Below are 17,215 nucleotides of genomic sequence, written 5' to 3'. Positions count from 1 at the left end.
GGTGTGCAGAGCCCAGCTGAGATGAACTAGAACAGGGGAGATTTAAAGCAATGATGATGATGATGACGACAATCACAGCGGAGATAATTGCCTAGGCAACTTTAGTGGAATTGTTGTAGAAATAACGTTTCAGCAAATGCCAAGCAGCACAAAAGTAATTAATATCAATTTCAAATGATAACATTTGAATTCCAAAAACGCACTGCAAGAGCTCAGATTTCACTTGGTGACACACAATTAGAATGCCATAAAAAATTATCATTTTTCTTTCCCCACTTAGAAAATATTTTCCTTTGGAAGATTCCTACAGGCCATGCTTCTACTTTAGTCTGGGGTAGGAAGTTATCTTTTCATTTACATAAAAATTATGCTAAGGAACTGATTGGCCAAAACTTAACCCCATACCACAAACTCATGCAGAATTGTGAGAACACAATATTGCTAATGTATCCAACATAAAAATTAATACCTAATACAAAATCACACACACATACACACAGTCAGGGAGAGAGAGAGAGAGTGACAGAGGGTGGGGAGAAAGACAGATAAACACATATACAGGGTCACCCCAGAATTTGTCAATTCTTCATTTGCTCAATTTGTCCATTCAACTATAATGTATAAGGGGCCTGCTAATGACCACTATACTAGGTAAACAATAGGAAACAATAACATGTTCAGTTTCCCACTCTCAAGGGACTTATAGACAATTAAGAGGCAAAAGTATCTTTTAGTCAACGAGAAGGGAACTTATAAAATCTGTAATTACTCATTTTTCCTAGTATTAGCCAGTGCTTGCTACCAGACTGTGTCTAATAATGTGAAGTAGATGTTAGTCACCGAAATTTTTTCATGTACTAAAAAGTCTCTCCTTTCTACTCAAATGTGGCTTGGCCCTTGGCAATGACGACATATGCCTCTAATAATCCTCACGCTCACTTTTTCCTCTATTTCTCACCTTATTAGTTTGCCCCTTTACCTATTGCTAAAATATAGTTTTCTGCAATACTAGAACTAAAAAGTGGCAAGACAGGTATCAAGTCTGGAAGTTTGGAACCCTGAACTATGACTGGTGATGAAGCCAGTACGTGTCACGAGACTGCAGAGCATGATTAAAATGATCTGTTCCCTTTGAGGAGCTATGAGTTACCTAGTTATTCCTGAGCCCTTATGTGGACACTTGTTTAGATACCTTGTTTCCTAATTTTCTCTACAGAAATCCTCACAGATTTTTATTTTGGATACTTTCTGGTAGATTCAGGGAGGAGGGATGGACGGACTTTAGATTGCTGTGAACTTGAAGAGAGGAGAGCTGGCTTTAAGGGAACAGGACATATAACAAAAGCAAATATTCTACCATACATCTCAGCAATAAATGTAAGAATTTTCTGGGTGGTTTTGTTTGTTCTTAATCCTGAACCAAAGGAAAAGTGGAATTTCAAGAAGGATACAGAGAAGTCTATAGGTGGGAAACTATGTGGCATTTCATGGACTTCATTCCTGTGCATGATGTGGCTGTTAGTATGGAACTCGAATCTTGGCCATTGTCTTTGCCATGTGGCAGGGGCTGGAAGCCTCAAAACTGCATTTTATAGACTCCCTTGCTGGAAGGAGTTCACATTTCCATTCTGCCCATAAGAGGTACTCCTGCTAGATTTGGAAGAGAGAGGAAGTGCAGAGGCCATCACTGCCCCGGTAACAGGCAAACCCAAAGGCTTCAATTGACAGCCCAAGAAAGGTGTGCAGGGGCTCCTGGATATTCCCTGGAGAATCCACTGCTTCAGTGCTGGTGTACTTTCCTGAAATTCCTGACCTGACTGGTTTTCTAATACCACTAGTGGCTTTCTGTCACCTTGGCTCCCCACCGTGGTTTTGTAATCACATAAATCACTTAATTAAATTTCCCCTCAGTTTGAAATGTCCTGAGTGCCTTCTGTTTTCTTGATTAAAACAATTCTTCTTGACTTGAAAATGTTATCTTAGAAACTGATGTGAGTTGTGCAACCCTTAAAGGGGCTAGTAGTGTGTTCCAGAGGGAGGCTATTGTCTAGGGAAAATGCTGGAAGATGCACCAAGCTAATGATCACTAAGGACACTTTTGGTTGGAGGAAAACTTGGTTGTACCGTCAGCTGACAACACATGTCCATTTAATGATATCACTTTCCCACTTTCCTCTAATACAAAAAGGTTTTACTTGTGATCTCTTCTCTTTTCTTCCTGTGGTAGATCCTGCAGCAGAGGGCATTTCTGATTGGTGGGGCCTCCTGGCAATGCCTATAGGAAGTCATTTTCTCTAAAATACTCCAAAATGACTTTTCACTTGTACCATCATATGCACTTACAAGTTCTGCCATTTCTCCTTGTTATCTAATCTGAGTCTCTTCCTAAGTCTCTTGAGCCTTGTTCCACTTTATAAACCATGGGCAGTCCTTCCTCCACCTCAGCCTCCTACAATTCTCTCCCTGCCTTCTGTACTCTTCAAGATCCCATATGCTCACACTTGCCCCAACTGCCATCTCTCTGTGGAGGACTCCAAAAACTTCATCTCTGGTATTTATTTCATTATTATCAATCTCTGGTATGATACTCTTAAGCACTACAAATAATCTTGTTTGGTCTTTATTTGTCTGGCAAATTTAACTTTTGGAAACTGATTGCCATCATCTCTCTCCCATTGTTACTCTCCTCTAATATTCTGGTTGATGTTACACTTCCATTATGGCTAACTGTAGTTACCTATTCCCAGTCTTCCTGCCTTCAAGCTCTACTAGATAGAGCAAATGAGGGGGTTGGAGCTTAACTGGAGGGGCAAACAGAAGGCAGTTGATTGGACTTATTCAGGAAATAGCACTATGGTCTCTTTTTTACCTCTAATGATGGGGGTAGGCATTGATGTGACCAAGTCAACTAGGAACTCTGCATTTCTTACATGAGTCTTTTGCTTGGGGGATCACAATGGTCCTTTGATGCCTGCTGTGTGAAACTCCATCTCCTACCTGGCCTTCAAAAGCTTCCACCATCTCTTGCCCTATACTTGTTTCTCCATTATTTTTATTAGCCCTCAAATAAACTCTCTTCTCCAAACCGGTGAATTTTTGTAGAGTTTCTTTGCACCATGTGCTTCAATGAAAGTAACCATAACATAGCACTCTGGGGTTTACGGTGCTTTTGCCTAAGGTAGTTTTGCCCAGCTAAGCTAACTAGGAAATATTTGTTTCCTAAAATTGAGATTCGGGTTATCATACTGCAATGCAAGCAGTTGGACTTCAGGGCTAGACAAAGAACTGTGCTCAAGATGCAGCTCTTAAGCAAACGTATGTTTTCTGCAATTTGATTTGAATCCTTAGTACTGCTTGCCTTCTGAAGAAAAAAAAAAAAAAGGCACTGACCATTCATTTAAGTGTGTCTTCTCTGGTATCATTTACTGAATTCCTTACATTTTCCACTAAAAACACTGGAAGAAATATAAAAAAGTAATGCATACTGCAGAGATAATTTTTCCTTGCAGAAAGACATAAGAATCAGCACCAAAAACAAAAAAACAACCGTCTTCTCTCGTTCCATTCCATTGAACACAATCCAAACATTTAAAAAATCTGATTTTAAGACAGTATCAAAGGAATATTCTTTTAGTGTTGATTTGAGTAGCAGCTGCCAATAGCAGTCAACGAAACATTTTAAAATAATAGAATTAGAAGCACCCTGATTAGTGTGTTTTCAGGGCAATCATCTTCACTTTCATTTATTCAAAAAGCAAAAACAAAAATCACCAACAAGCTTGCTGAGCTGAGAGGAATTATGTGGAAAGTAACATGGGAGGAGAAAGTGTAGCAAAGTTATGGGTGTTTAAAAAATTCCGGAAATGTTTTCATTTTGACTCCTATTATAATTAGGTTGCTAGCAGATGGAGAGAATGTAAATCATATCTTAGCAGGAGACAGACACTGGGTTCTCCAAGATACACAGCATGTTGGAAAGACAGCTGTTTTACCCTAGGGAGGTGACAACTTGACTTTGTGTTTTGTTGGCTTTTAAAAATAAATTAATAATTTATTGCATTATGTTTGTTATGGCTTCCCTACCCCACAGCCAGCAAGGAATAAAAGAAATTGATTTAGGAGCCCTTGGGTCCCAGCAACCTATTGAAAGTAGAATTATTTACCTCGCAGAGGAGGGTTGCTAATTCTACTGCTGGGAAAAGTACATAACCCTAATCATGGTAGAGTCTTAGGTACTGACAAGAAAATGGGGAATAATGAATTGTTTACTTGGGGAGACTAGCATTGTGGGCCTCAGGTTTGTTTGAACTAAGGTCAGTGGTTGCTACCATAATGAGATCTCAGAAGAGCTGACATAGCCTTTCCGACTTCTCACCCAACATACCTGGCTTCATAAGCAATGACATCCATAAACTAATCCTCCAGAACCTAAATCAACAAAATTTAAAATCTAGTTGGTCCTTGAATGTACAGGCTCTCATGGCATACCTCTGGGCCCAACCTTGAACTCACATCATTCTAAAAACATTTCTCATGCAGTTTGTTGGTTTCAGATAGGGAAAACATTATATGCACTGGGTATCTCCCCAGCTTGTATCTTTCTGGGAAATTCCACCTTTCCCAGAAGAAAACAGGAAAGTTTCCTAGTAGAGTAGGGTTTGGGTAACAATTGGTAATATGTTGGCTCCCAGATTCCTGAGTTGAAATTAGAGAAAGGGAGATTCACCAATTGAAGGAGAGACTTATAAACGATGTCAGGAATAGTGTGATTTTCTATCTCCACAATAGCTCTCTGGGTTAGCAAGAAACAGGCCCTGTTAGTTTCTAACCACTAAGCCCTAATGAAAAGCCATTCTGTATTATCCATGCCAAGTTTGTCAGTGCACATGATGTTCTACATGAGGTTCAAGCAGGCTGAACACAAACCCTCCCTAAGTGCTTACATCTAATGCCCAGAGCAAACACAGCATGGCCATTAAGCCAAGCACAATATGCATTCACACAAGCTGAAGGATTTCAATGATGATGAGGGGCAAGAAAATTGGTGGGAGGGGTGGTGAAGAGAAAGGAGGAATAGAGCGGAAAGCCATTTGGGGTAAGAAAAATGAAGTGGAAATGAAAACTCAGTGGCAAGCCTCCTGATGCAGAGAAAATTAAATTGTTTCTCTGCCTTCCAAGACTCTTTCAAATTATGCTCAATTACAAAAGGCAAATATTTATACATGTTCACAACTTCCATGTAATCCAACCCATCCCAGCAGTAAAGCTTGCTGGGTTTCCTTGAAAGCCAATGTCCTCTGGCTTTGGCTGGTCCTGTTACACCCTCTGAGGTCAGTAAGCTCTTAGGCCCCTAACCCTCTTCTTCCTGGGGCTCTCTTCAGTATCACTGGTGTCAGAATTATTGTTTAAGTGATGCTGCAAGATAATGGTTCTTTCATCTGATTTTTTATCTCCAAGCATTAAACTTAATAGTTCACTTTGTATCACATCCAGTGAAATGAGACCCTTATAACCTATAAAGGTTAATATAGAGGAATTTGCATGACTATCAGGGCTTGTTTTAACAATACTCTGAAGTTCAATTTGGACTAGGAACTTTGAATACTGCTTACTGGGAGGCAAAGATACCTATACCTTGAATGTCATAAACAATATATTTATTCATAGAAAACTTCTCTCCATAGAAAAAAATGTGCTGAATATTCCCCTGGCCCCCACCCCCAAAAAATGTTCAGGGCCATGAGAGATGGTTGTGCTGCTTTGAATGTACTAAAACTGAACAGACAGAAATTCCTCAGGTAATAAGTCTAAAAAGTCAATAGAAAAATGTATCCCCGTCCAGTTTAAAAATCCTGAATTTTAGAAGATGGATGGTTGTTGGTTCAATTTTTTCTAACCAACATGATGCAGTCAAGGCTTCTTTGTGACTGGGCTTATTCCCATTCTGACAAGCTGGTATACCTGTGTATAGTTTAAAAAAAAATAAATGCTGCAAGGATGGAAGGTTACAAAGCCCACAGGATTCTCCACATTATGCTTATGGGCAAAACAAGCCTGAAAGCATTCTGTGATTCTAGATCAATGTGAGTCCACTAGAAGCTTTTCCAGAGTTAAGGAACTATCCTGTCCTTAAGCACTTGAAGCACAGAGGACTGGCTTCGGAAACTATGGTAGGCTAACTAGCTGCTTACTTTAATACGTATCACTGGGAATTTTCATAGACTTCAGTGGCAGGATCGTAAGTTTATAAGAGATCTTTTACTGCTAAGCATGCACTTACAATAACTAAATAGGATCCAAAGAGATTCTGAGTCTCCCCAAAATGTTTAGAAAAATCTCTAATAGGAGACGTGTACAATAATAAGTATCTTTAGATATTTATAAAAAGGATTCTTAAGAAAGGCATGTTCTGGCCAGGTGTGGTGGCTTATGTCTGTAATCCCAGCACTTTGGGATACTGAGGTGGGTGGATCACCTGAGGTCAGGAGTTCAAGACTAGTTTGGCCAACATGGTGTAACCCCATCTTTAGTAAAAAATACAAAAATTAGCCAGGCATGGTGGCAGGCACCTGTAATCCCAGCTACTCGAAAGGCTGAGGCAGGAGAATCACTTGAACCTGGGAGGCGGAGGTTGCAATGAGCCAAGATCATGCAATTGCATTCCAGCCTGGGCGACAGAGACTCCATCTCAAAAAAGAAAGGCATGTTGTTTCTTTGCTTTTCAATTTTTTAAATTTCTTCTTCCCATCTTGCCTAATTCATTTGGCAGCAAGTGCACTTCATATACAAAAGACAAAATCTCTTATTTTCATCTGGCTAGTCATAACTCTCTATAACTCAAAATCATCACCCTTAAAAAGTTTCTCACTGACACTGTTTATTCATTGCTGAATATGATTAAAATGCTGTCTCATAATGAACTGATTTTAATAAAAGCAAACCAACCCACAAACCTGGCTCTATGTTGCTAAATTGGCATCTTCAACCTATATTGAGCAACGATTCCAGCGGAAGAGAGGAGAAATGTCATCTCACCTAATGTGCAAGCACTTTTCTTCCCACCTGTTAGAATGCTGTGAATTTATGACAATATGTTTCACTCCCTGAGTGTAGCCCAAACTGTTACTTTTCTGTGACAGTTTTGAGATGAAATCCATCCTTTAAAGGAAGAGGAAAATCAAGCTGACCCTTGCCGGGATCTGTGACACGCTTGCTGGTTAAAGCAAAGGTGTTTCTGTTAGAAACCCGTTTGGTACCCCAAAACCTAAAATGCAATAAAATAAATTTAAAAAAAAAAAGGAAAAAAAAAAAGAAACCCATTTGGCCAGTACCTGGCAGGCAGTGAATGGTTTAATTCTCCAGAGGAATGGGGGAATATCAAGGACAGAGATCTGAAGACTAAAGGTATTCCCTTGGAAATGCAGCAACTTTGGTTCTTCCAGGAGCTGTCCACCTTGATGCCTTTCATCTGAAACCACTTCCTATAGGAGAAGAAAAAGAAAAGAGGATCAATAATGAAACATCCCACTGCTTATATATTTCCTATCTAGGGATATGCACACTCACCACCATGTGTCTTCCACAAACGGACAGACAGTATAGGAGAAACATACTTCTTTACAGCTCCATAGCCTACAAAGTTCAGGACTAAGGATTAACCACTGCTGAGTGATAAGTATTTGATTAGAAAGAGACAACTGTTTTTTATTATTTGTGTTGCTTAGGCTTTGAACCACACTGTGCCTTTGTTTGGAACTCAAAGACCTCCCCTGCCCCCAAGCAAACTGTAATACATCTGGGTTTCCACACAACTGTAGGAATTTCACTCTGCTATGACCATAATCAAGGGATGCATTCATGCTTAACCTGACACATCATCATATTTCACACTAAGTAGAAACAGCCCCCCCTCCACTCTGGTTCAATTTTTCTTCACGAATGCAGGCATTATATTATATTTATTCTTTTGGCTTAAAATAAATGTTCCAGTGTTCATGTATCATATTTATTTGTAGTAATGTTTGTAAAAGTTATTATACCAAAAGGCCAAGGAAAAATAAGTTGTTTATCAAGTTAGCTGTAGCTCAGGAAAACAGAAATCAAATTCCCGAGGAAACACTCCTGTAGCTTTCACTGAAAAATCTTTATATAATACAATCTAATACAAACTTAATCCGCATACATTCTGTTGAGCAAACCATTTCATTGGTTCCAAATTTGTGGTGTGAGAATCACATTGGAGAGATGATATAACAAACAGAATAACAAAACAAATACATATTCAGTGAAATGGTAAATGACTGTGTGGGGTTGAGGCTTCCAAAATCCATTTTTGAAATCACCATTAATTGACATATTTCCTTGAAGAGCTAGGAGAAATTAAAAACTGAAATCCTTTGTCTTATAATCCAGTTTCTAAAAAAAAAAGCTCTTAGAAAACAAACAGGTTTGTAAACACAATAAAACATACATTTCAATTATCAATGAGTAAAAACACCTTTACCGGTTATCTTAGCCATCTCTTGTCCATAAGTAGAATGACAGTAACAAAAACAGTTTTGATGAAGAAGCCATCCAAGTTTTGTCCTTCAGTATACATGAACAGGTTGCTAGTATCTTTTTCCAGGACTAAATCAGTGGCACTTTCTCCAGCTCTTTTGGTGGTGTTTGTGGGAAGGGTGTTTCTTGGGGCCAAAGGGTCTGTGTTAAACTAGCTCTGATGGTAGAAATGTTCTATATCTGCATGGTCCATTATGGTACCCACTGGCTACAGTGGTTACTAAGTACCTGAAATGTGGCTAGAGTGATGAAGGAGCTGAATTTTTTATTTTAATTAAAGTTAAATATCCACATGTGGTTAGTAATGACCACACTTGACAGTATAGTGCTAGGTAATTGATAATCTTGTGGATTTCAGAGTTGAACGTGTTAACGTGGTAGCTAACGTCTGGTGGGGGCTACAAGGAATGGAAGAAATGAGGCACTATGGGCAGGATAGGAATTTAATTATAAATGCCTAGTTGGATGAGACATTAGGCAGTCTCTGGTCACTGGTTCCTTCTTGGGGATTTACTAAATTTCTATCAGAGTTATGTTGGAGCTGAACACTGGGTGTGTAGAAATGAAACAATCTCTGCCACCAAGAAACTTACAATATTGAGAAAGGATCAGAACACTAGGCATTGATTCTAATATAATATCTATTACCATACATGCATGCCCAGGAGGTTAAGGAAGACAGAAGGTGCCCATGACCCAGATGGGAGGGCAGACCGGGAAAGGAATCTGGGAATTATTAGAGGAGATAGTATTTGAGCCACATTTTGAAATAAATGGAGGAACTGGCCACTTGAAAAGGAAGGAGAGGACATTCGAGATGCTGAGCAGGACATTCATAGGCATGGTGTCTAGACAGAGCTGGGATGGAAGGTTGGGGTGGAAAGTGTGTAACTGGAGATGATGAAAATCTAGGGCAGAAAACAAATAATGAATTCTTACTTGCTATGCTAAGGACTTTGTATTTTATTTTTGAGTAATGTTGCTCTCGTTTTAAGGTGCATTAAAACTCTTTGGGCGACTTCATAATCTCTAAAGAATACCAATTTCATAAACTGAAGATAGCAGCATAAAATTCTAATCACATTTCTGTGTGGTCTTGGGCAAATCATTTTCTTTAGACCTCAGTTCCTTACCTGAGTTTATTTATAGCCAAACAAAATAATTAATATGGTAATATATTAACCTATATTAACCTCTTTTTGCAATTCTTGTGCAAGATTAGAAATAAGTATGAACAAGATGTGTGCTTATTAAGACCATGTTAAAGCCATAGTATAACAACAACTCTTCTAAGTGTATTTGAAGGCCTCTTCTAGGCTCTCTCAAGTATACCCTTTTCTTTACATTTAATTTTTTCTTAATGAATATGAAGTAGTCGTTACCAGGAAATGAAGTGACTTGGCCAAGATCATGTGTTACTTAGTGTAGTGCTAGACTATCTTGTTATTTAGAAACTATACAGAATTGTTCTATTTAGAAGAGAATTTAAGATTTAGAGCATCAAGTACCTTATTTACAGATGAAAACATGGAAGTCCCCTGAAGAAAGTGATTTGCCTAACACCACATAGTTAATGGGAGAGCTGAGGCTAGACCAGGGCAACTTGATCATGGTCCAGTGTTTTTTCTCTTAGATTTACCTGCCTTTTCTTATTGCTATGCTTGATATGTTTTTAAAGAGTCATGAGAAAGTCAGAAAGTTATTAACTCTGTGCCATAAATAATTTTTCATGGGTACAGGATATATGTATAAGATGACATAAGTCCATCTGTATTTGCTCTAGAATTACATATACTGTCTAAACACGGGATGGAGAATATTAAGAATTTTAATAGATATCTGCTTATAATTATCATGGAAGAGTACCCTTTTAAAAGTTCTACTCTAGGGCCTCACATTTAAATACAACATGATTTATTTTTTGCTCTTTTAGCTTACTCCTTAAATCTGCACATATTGAGCCAACAGTATACAATTAACACTGTCTTGTAATCTTGTATATTAAGCAATTATAGTTACTCTATATCAAAACAATTATAAAAATGAAAAAGCCCAATAATGAACTAATAATTGTATTTATAAATTTGTAAAGGCAAAATTGGCTTCAAAGTTAAATAAATAGACTCCTGAGTACTAGCTTAAAAATGCTCTTAAAATACAGTGGATTGCACTTAACACAGAGTTCCTGAGTCTATTGTATTATACTAGGGCTAGGCCTTGGTATTTATAAGCGTTTCTCGGATTCTGATGACAAGCCAGGTATGGACAACTCTGCTTAGCTATTTCTAAATCACTCACATGGATGAATTGCCCCAAGAGTGAGGCTTGATATTCATTTGATTTTTCTGATCTGCCCTCTATATGACAAGGACCTCCTGTTAAATACCTCATTCCATTTTTAAACTGATAACCTGAGTTAATGAAACTAGGAATTAGGGTCTGGCCAGGTTCTTGTATGTAAAATGCACCTGAAGGCTCTGGATGGTGGTTTTTCTCAGCATTCTACTCCATCATTTTACACTGGGGTTGCAAGTCATCCAGTTCTAGGAGCTGTGGCCAGGAAAAGCTTGTGCTTTGTGCCCCATTGAGCTTTTTATGTTGATTTAATCTGACAGGCAGCAATATTCAGGTGTGCTTCAAGGATACTAAAACAGGCAGGCTGAATTTACATATTTATGAGACAAAACTGTTTGAACTTACACACACACACACACACACACACACACACACACAAATTAGGTCGCTATGGTGTTTTCCTTTAAATGCTTTACATGAACAATATTTCCCAAGATTGCATTATTGATAAACACAAGAACTACATCTGGAGGAAATCCTTTGAAATTAGATTCGAAATCCACGTTAATGCCAAGTAAGTAATGAGTGCCAAGAGGTACTATATAGGAGTTCTGGGAACAATGGCAATAAAAAAAAACAAAACAACAAAAAACCTAGTTGTTTTTTTTTCTATTTTCATTCTTAGGAAAGCAAGGAATTAAGTAGTTACCCTATCTCATCTATGTCAAGGTTTATCTGAGGGGTGTGTGTGTAATAGAAGGCAAAACCAGGTCTTAAAATGTTACTGCTTTGAAGATATATCACCATTTCCCAACCTTTGGTTTGAATTTATCAAAGGAGGCAATGTCAAACACACAAGCATAAAATGGCAGCCCTAATTATTACAGAAAAACAAAAGCAGGAAGGACAAGAAGTTATTTACTCATTGTCTTCTTATTCTGTTTTTCACCTACCTACAGGCAGCTGACGTTTTTATTTTTTAAAAACAGCAGATTTTTCAGAGACAGCTTTGATGTGTTTATCAGAACGGATCTTCAGAAATCTGAAACTAATTATGTCTTAGCCAGGTATATGAAGTATTTTGTTTTTGTCAAAGAAATTGCTACTATTACTCAGATAAGCTACTCTGATAGCAAATGAGACTCAAATCAAATAGCCCTGTATGGGGTACACAGAAAGAAAGACAGGACTAAAAATAGAAAATGTGCCTATTTAGATACTGAAATTATCTCAGGGAATATTCTATGGGGAGCCCATTATATTGCCTGGTCCCCACCCAGTTCTGAGAGGACAGGTGGAGTTGAGCCTCCACATGTTTCTTCTCGCAAGGTCTTCCAGGGAGAGGGTAGGCGTTTAAGTGTTTTATGGGATACAATCTCCCAGTGAGACATGAATGAAATGTAAGATGCAACCATGCCCTTAACCCCAGCTTCTTTGTGGTTAAGATTACAGTTAGTTAGAGCTGGGCACATATCTGTTATCATTCTTTGAGATAGGAAAGATGCACTGCAATAAATACAGCAGCTGTCACAACCATGCTCACATCGATTTCCTAATTACAACAAACATATCATTATAAGGGTGGTTTTAGTACATTCCAGGGTGGGCAATTTCTGCAGAAATGCTCCAAAAAAACTACTTACTGATTGTGATTAAGAAGTCAGGGTTCTTTGAGGGTTGCAGAAAATGTTATTACCATATACTATATTTTCAGCTTATGCCCCACAGAAGATGGAGGGCTAAATACTAATGTGTGAGGTCTTTTAGGGGTTCAAAAAAGGAACTGTTTTTAAGACTTTCCTAAAATAGAACTTTTTTAATGGGCTCTAATTTCCTTCTCCAATTCAGTATCACATATGAAACCATCACAATATGAAACAAATTATTTGGGATATGCAGGTGATAAAAATAAATCTATGCAGAAGGCCCTGAGCACATTCACTTAGCAAAGTAAAAATCCAGAAAGCAAGACAGTTTCAGAAACTAAGACTGAGGGGTAAATGGCTGTTTCCTATACTAGGAAGTCACAGTTCAGAAAAACCACAAGTTTCATTTTAATCCATATGTGGGCCAGAAAACTTATCCAAGCAAGGTTGATGATCTTTCAAAACCCCAGTGGGGATACATGGCCTTTCTGCTCATGACAGCTGTCATATACATCCTGTCAACAACAAGCACAACCAAACACAGCTTTAGAATCAGTTTTATTTGCCATAATAGGAGAGAGAAAGAATCACTGGAGGTAAAAAGATATTGATATGGAAAAACATTTCTCTGAAGCGAAATTAAAGAGTTTTACTAATTTAAGAAATACCTCTCTATGATGAAATACATTTGGATTCAATTAGAGGGAGAATAACATTCTCCCTGGTACTGACTAAAAAGATTCTATTACCAACCAGAAACGAATAGTGGTTTGAAAAGCTATGTTTAGGGTGTCTTCATGACGTCCACAGTAATTTGTATTCATCTGTGAACAGTGGAGCCATGGTAGAATATGGTAGCAATGAAAAGAGATGAAAATAGATGATATGAAAGTCACTGAGAAAAAGATCTTTAAGTACACGTCTATCTCACTGCTATATACATCAGCAGGGAGACCATTATTCAAAGAAAACTCCAAACTGGCTATGAGGGCTGACTTCCAAGGCAGTTGTGTGAACAGCTCCACACAGGCACAGTAGTCAGCAGTGGGTTATCTATATCAGCCAGGAGATCGGAAATCTTCCGTGATGCTCCATGGTTACTCCAGTTTACCCAGCCTTTAAAATCTGGCTGACTTACTAAACACTCAACTTGAGTCATGGTGTGTTTTACAACTGGTTAGTGCTAGTAGTGACCCCAAGATGAACCCTCTATTTAAGATATTTATTCTTTATTTTTGCTTTCTGAATATCTGTTAAATATTTTCTTTTGTAGCAATCCTTTTACTGGGGGGTAGGGAGTGCAGAGGAAAAGTATTAAATGACAATTGTGAGAGGAAGTTTAACTACTTAAACTCAAGTGTCTAATTCCACAAAATGGCACACCTCTGAAGGAAGCCCCTTTTGTGAGCAGCCAAAGATGAAGCATGCCCTTCACAATGACCTGAGCTACTTAGGAGATACTCAGGGGTGGTTTGGGAACACAGGCTGGCACTTTGTCACTTTTACTGGCTTATTGTTCAGGAGTGAAGTCATGGTATTTTTTTCTACTGGTAAACATGAGTTTTCTAGTTAAGTGTCTTAAAATCTAGTTACTGAGAAAATGCTCTGCATAATGGACTTAATGACCCAAAACTGGAATAGCAGGGATCTGGAATGAGGTGTGTCAGGAGAGCTGTGCTGTTTATGCATGGGCAGAGCTAACACAGGCAGTTCTGCATCATCCTTGTTGCTATTAATAAACGTGCAGTCTTCCTGAGTAGCTAAATTAAAATGAATCTTACATGATTAAAAGTACCAAAAATGGAAAGGAACCTTGAACCATCTCTGCCCTAGTAGCCCTGATAATTAATAGACTATATGTCCGGGATATAAAATGACTGCCTGGTGATAGGTATGATTTATAATTGCCGTTCCCTAACTACAACCTTCAGTTGATTCAAGCAATTTTCTCACTGCCCTCTGCACATCAAATAGCTCTTTTTGTTCCTGTGGCTCTGCTATTTTTTTCTCTTGATGTCGTGTTCCTTTCTGTTATGTTCCTAAAATCGCATCCCTCCATGAAAATCTGTGAAAGGGTTCTCAAAAACTATTCTTCATTTGTGTCTCTGTTTGCTGAATTCTGACTACATTTCTGGTCGGTTGCATAATTTAGTACACAATGTTCTGCACATGTGTTTAGCTCTTTTCTCTTCTTGAATGCCAAGTACCCCAACCCATTTTATATTGCTGACCACACAGTAACACGGCTTTTGCTTCAATCCCAGTCAAACCAGTGGTGAAACTGCCATTCCAAAATTATAACAGAACATTATTACAGTGAAAGAGATCTGACCTAACCAACCTCACCTTGCTCCTAGGCCACCTCCAAGCTGTCCTTGTTCATTCCTGTATATAGGCACTTTGGGAGGAACTTAGCTTATATTATAATTTAACTTTGAAACAATCCCCCTTCCTGCCTGGAGACTACACAGCCTTTGTAGGACTAACAAATCAGCCACAAGATTAGAAATTATGGTTTGGAAATCTTGCGGCTGGAGGCTGCAAGATTCTGACACTCTCCAAATTGCTCCTGGGGATAACATCACTATTGCAAATCCTAAAATCAATGCTTGAGGTATTTTGCATACCCTGTGCATGAATCAGTAGGCACCACCCCGATGAATAAACTGGCTTATCTATCTTGTAGCCCCAACCCAGGAACTGACTCAGTGCAAGAAGACAGCTTAGACTCCCTAAGACTTCATCTCCAGTGCGATCAGTCAGCACTTCCAATCATTAGCCCCTCCCCACCAAATTATCCTTCAAAACAATGATCTGTGAATTCTTGGGGAGACTGGTTTAAGTAATAATACTACTCTGGTTTCCAGCACAGCTGGCTCTGCACGTATAACTCTTTATTGCAATTCTCCTGTCTTGATAAATCAGCTCTGTCTAGGCAGCGGGCAAGGTGAACCCATTGGGTAGTTACAGTGGCTTGGGTTCATTTTCCAGACGCTCAGTAATAGAATTTTCAATTGATACTGATCATTTGGAAAATCCACCCTTTCATGACACCAAAAGAAAATTATTAAAGGCTGACCTGAAATGCACAAGGGGTATTGTCCACACAGTAAACTCTCAAGTTGTAATCCAGGGAGTTACAGGACATGCAGCCAAAAACCGCCACCTTCAGTTGCTTCACAGCACAGTCTGTTATTGGCTCTCCCGTGAGTGCATAGGTCCCAAAGCTGTCTAGGAGCACGTGACACGCAAAGGGGTCCAAAAGGCAGTAACACGATGTGGATTCATCCTCCACTGACATCACTTCCTGTTGGGAAAGGTATGTTTATTCTCTCATTTGGAAATAAGATGTGATTATATTGCCAGGCCATTATATTGCCAGGTCACAAATAAATAAACACACAAATATAAACATTTTTTTTCAGAATATTTCTATTGTCCCAATTTTCCTGATGTTAACTGTTCCTCTTCTATCAAAATAACTGCTGACACCAAGAACTCAAGAAATGGGCCCGGTGCAGTAGCTTACACCTGTAATTGTAGCACTTTGGGAGGCTGAGGCAGGCAGATCATCTGAGGTCAGTAGTTCAAGACCAGCCTGGCTAAAATGATGAAACTGTCTCTACTAACAAAAATTAGTCAGGTGTGGTAGCACAGGCCTGTAATCCCAGCTATGTGGGGGACTGAGGCAGTAGAATTGCTTGAACCTGGAAGGCAGAGGCTGCAGTGAGCTGAGATTGCACCACTGCACTCCAGCCTGGGTGATGGAGGGAAACTCTCTTTAAAAAAAAAAAAAGAAAAAAGAAAACCTCAAGAAATGATTATGTTCAGTGTGTTGGAATTTCTACTTCATTGGTTGTGACAACAAAAATCACTTTAAAAGTTCTATTTCTGGCTTATTCAATGCTGAGTTTTAAAAATCTTAAACCTTATCATCAATGATCAAACTTTTTTTTTTTTAACATCTATTTCTTATAACTCTTTAAATATCCTTAAGGTAATGTTTATTTTCCCTCAAATATTTTATCCCCTTTCATCCCACTGAAATCATTTATAAGTGACCACTAGATACGTGAACTGGATAAGAAGTACTAGAATATTTCACCCTCCCTGATAAGAACTCTAGTATGTGTGACTAGTTTGATAGAGGATAACTATAATACCACCTGAGCATAATAGATTTTGAGGAAGTGCTGAAAAGAAAAACTAAAGTGGCAAAAATAAAAGCAACACCAAACACAATGGGAAGGGGACTAAAACATGGTCCTTAAATAAACCGATAGAATTTCATATCCCAGGGAATCCGCTTGTGGTTGCACTAGGACTCACTAAATAGCAGAATGCATTCCGGAACAAAGAAAATAGTTTCAAGACACCACTTGGCAGGGTAAAGGTAATCCATTGCAGCAACTGGGAATTTTCTTCTCCTAAATAAACATGATTTTCGGCCGGGCATGGTGGCTCACGCCTATAATCCCAGCACTTTCGGAGGCCGAGGCAGGTGGATCATGAGGTCAAGAGATTGAGACCATCCTGGTCAACATGGTGAAACCCCGTCTTACTAAAAATACAAAAAATTAGCTGGGCATGGTGGCGCGCTCCGGTAGTCCCAGCTACTCGGGAGGCTGAGGCAGGAGAATTGCTTGAACCCAGGAGGTGGAGGTTGCAGTGAGCTGAGATCACGCCACTGCATTCCAGCCTGGGTAACAAGAGCA

General features: G+C 38.9%; 1 protein-coding gene across 9 annotated transcripts in view; it reads right to left on the bottom strand.

The window, feature by feature from the left end:
- The window catches only part of UNC5D (unc-5 netrin receptor D), a 559,094-nt gene that overhangs the window by 28,496 nt on the left and 513,383 nt on the right, over nucleotides 1-17,215 (bottom strand). For all 9 annotated transcript variants that reach the window (XM_017536221.2, XM_017536239.2, XM_017536229.2 and 6 more), the window contains 2 exons: nucleotides 15,580-15,807; nucleotides 7,332-7,481 (listed from right to left, as the gene is read on the bottom strand). In XM_017536221.2, coding sequence (XP_017391710.1) covers nucleotides 7,332-7,481; nucleotides 15,580-15,807 — 378 coding nt within the window. The remainder of the gene's footprint in view (nucleotides 1-7,331; nucleotides 7,482-15,579; nucleotides 15,808-17,215) is intronic.

Source organism: Cebus imitator, unplaced genomic scaffold (genome assembly GCF_001604975.1).
Source record: "Cebus imitator isolate Cc_AM_T3 unplaced genomic scaffold, Cebus_imitator-1.0 Scaffold5, whole genome shotgun sequence".
NCBI lineage: Eukaryota > Metazoa > Chordata > Mammalia > Primates > Cebidae > Cebus > Cebus imitator.
The sequence above is the reverse complement of the archived record's forward strand: the minus strand, read 5'-3'. Positions and strand labels throughout refer to the sequence as shown.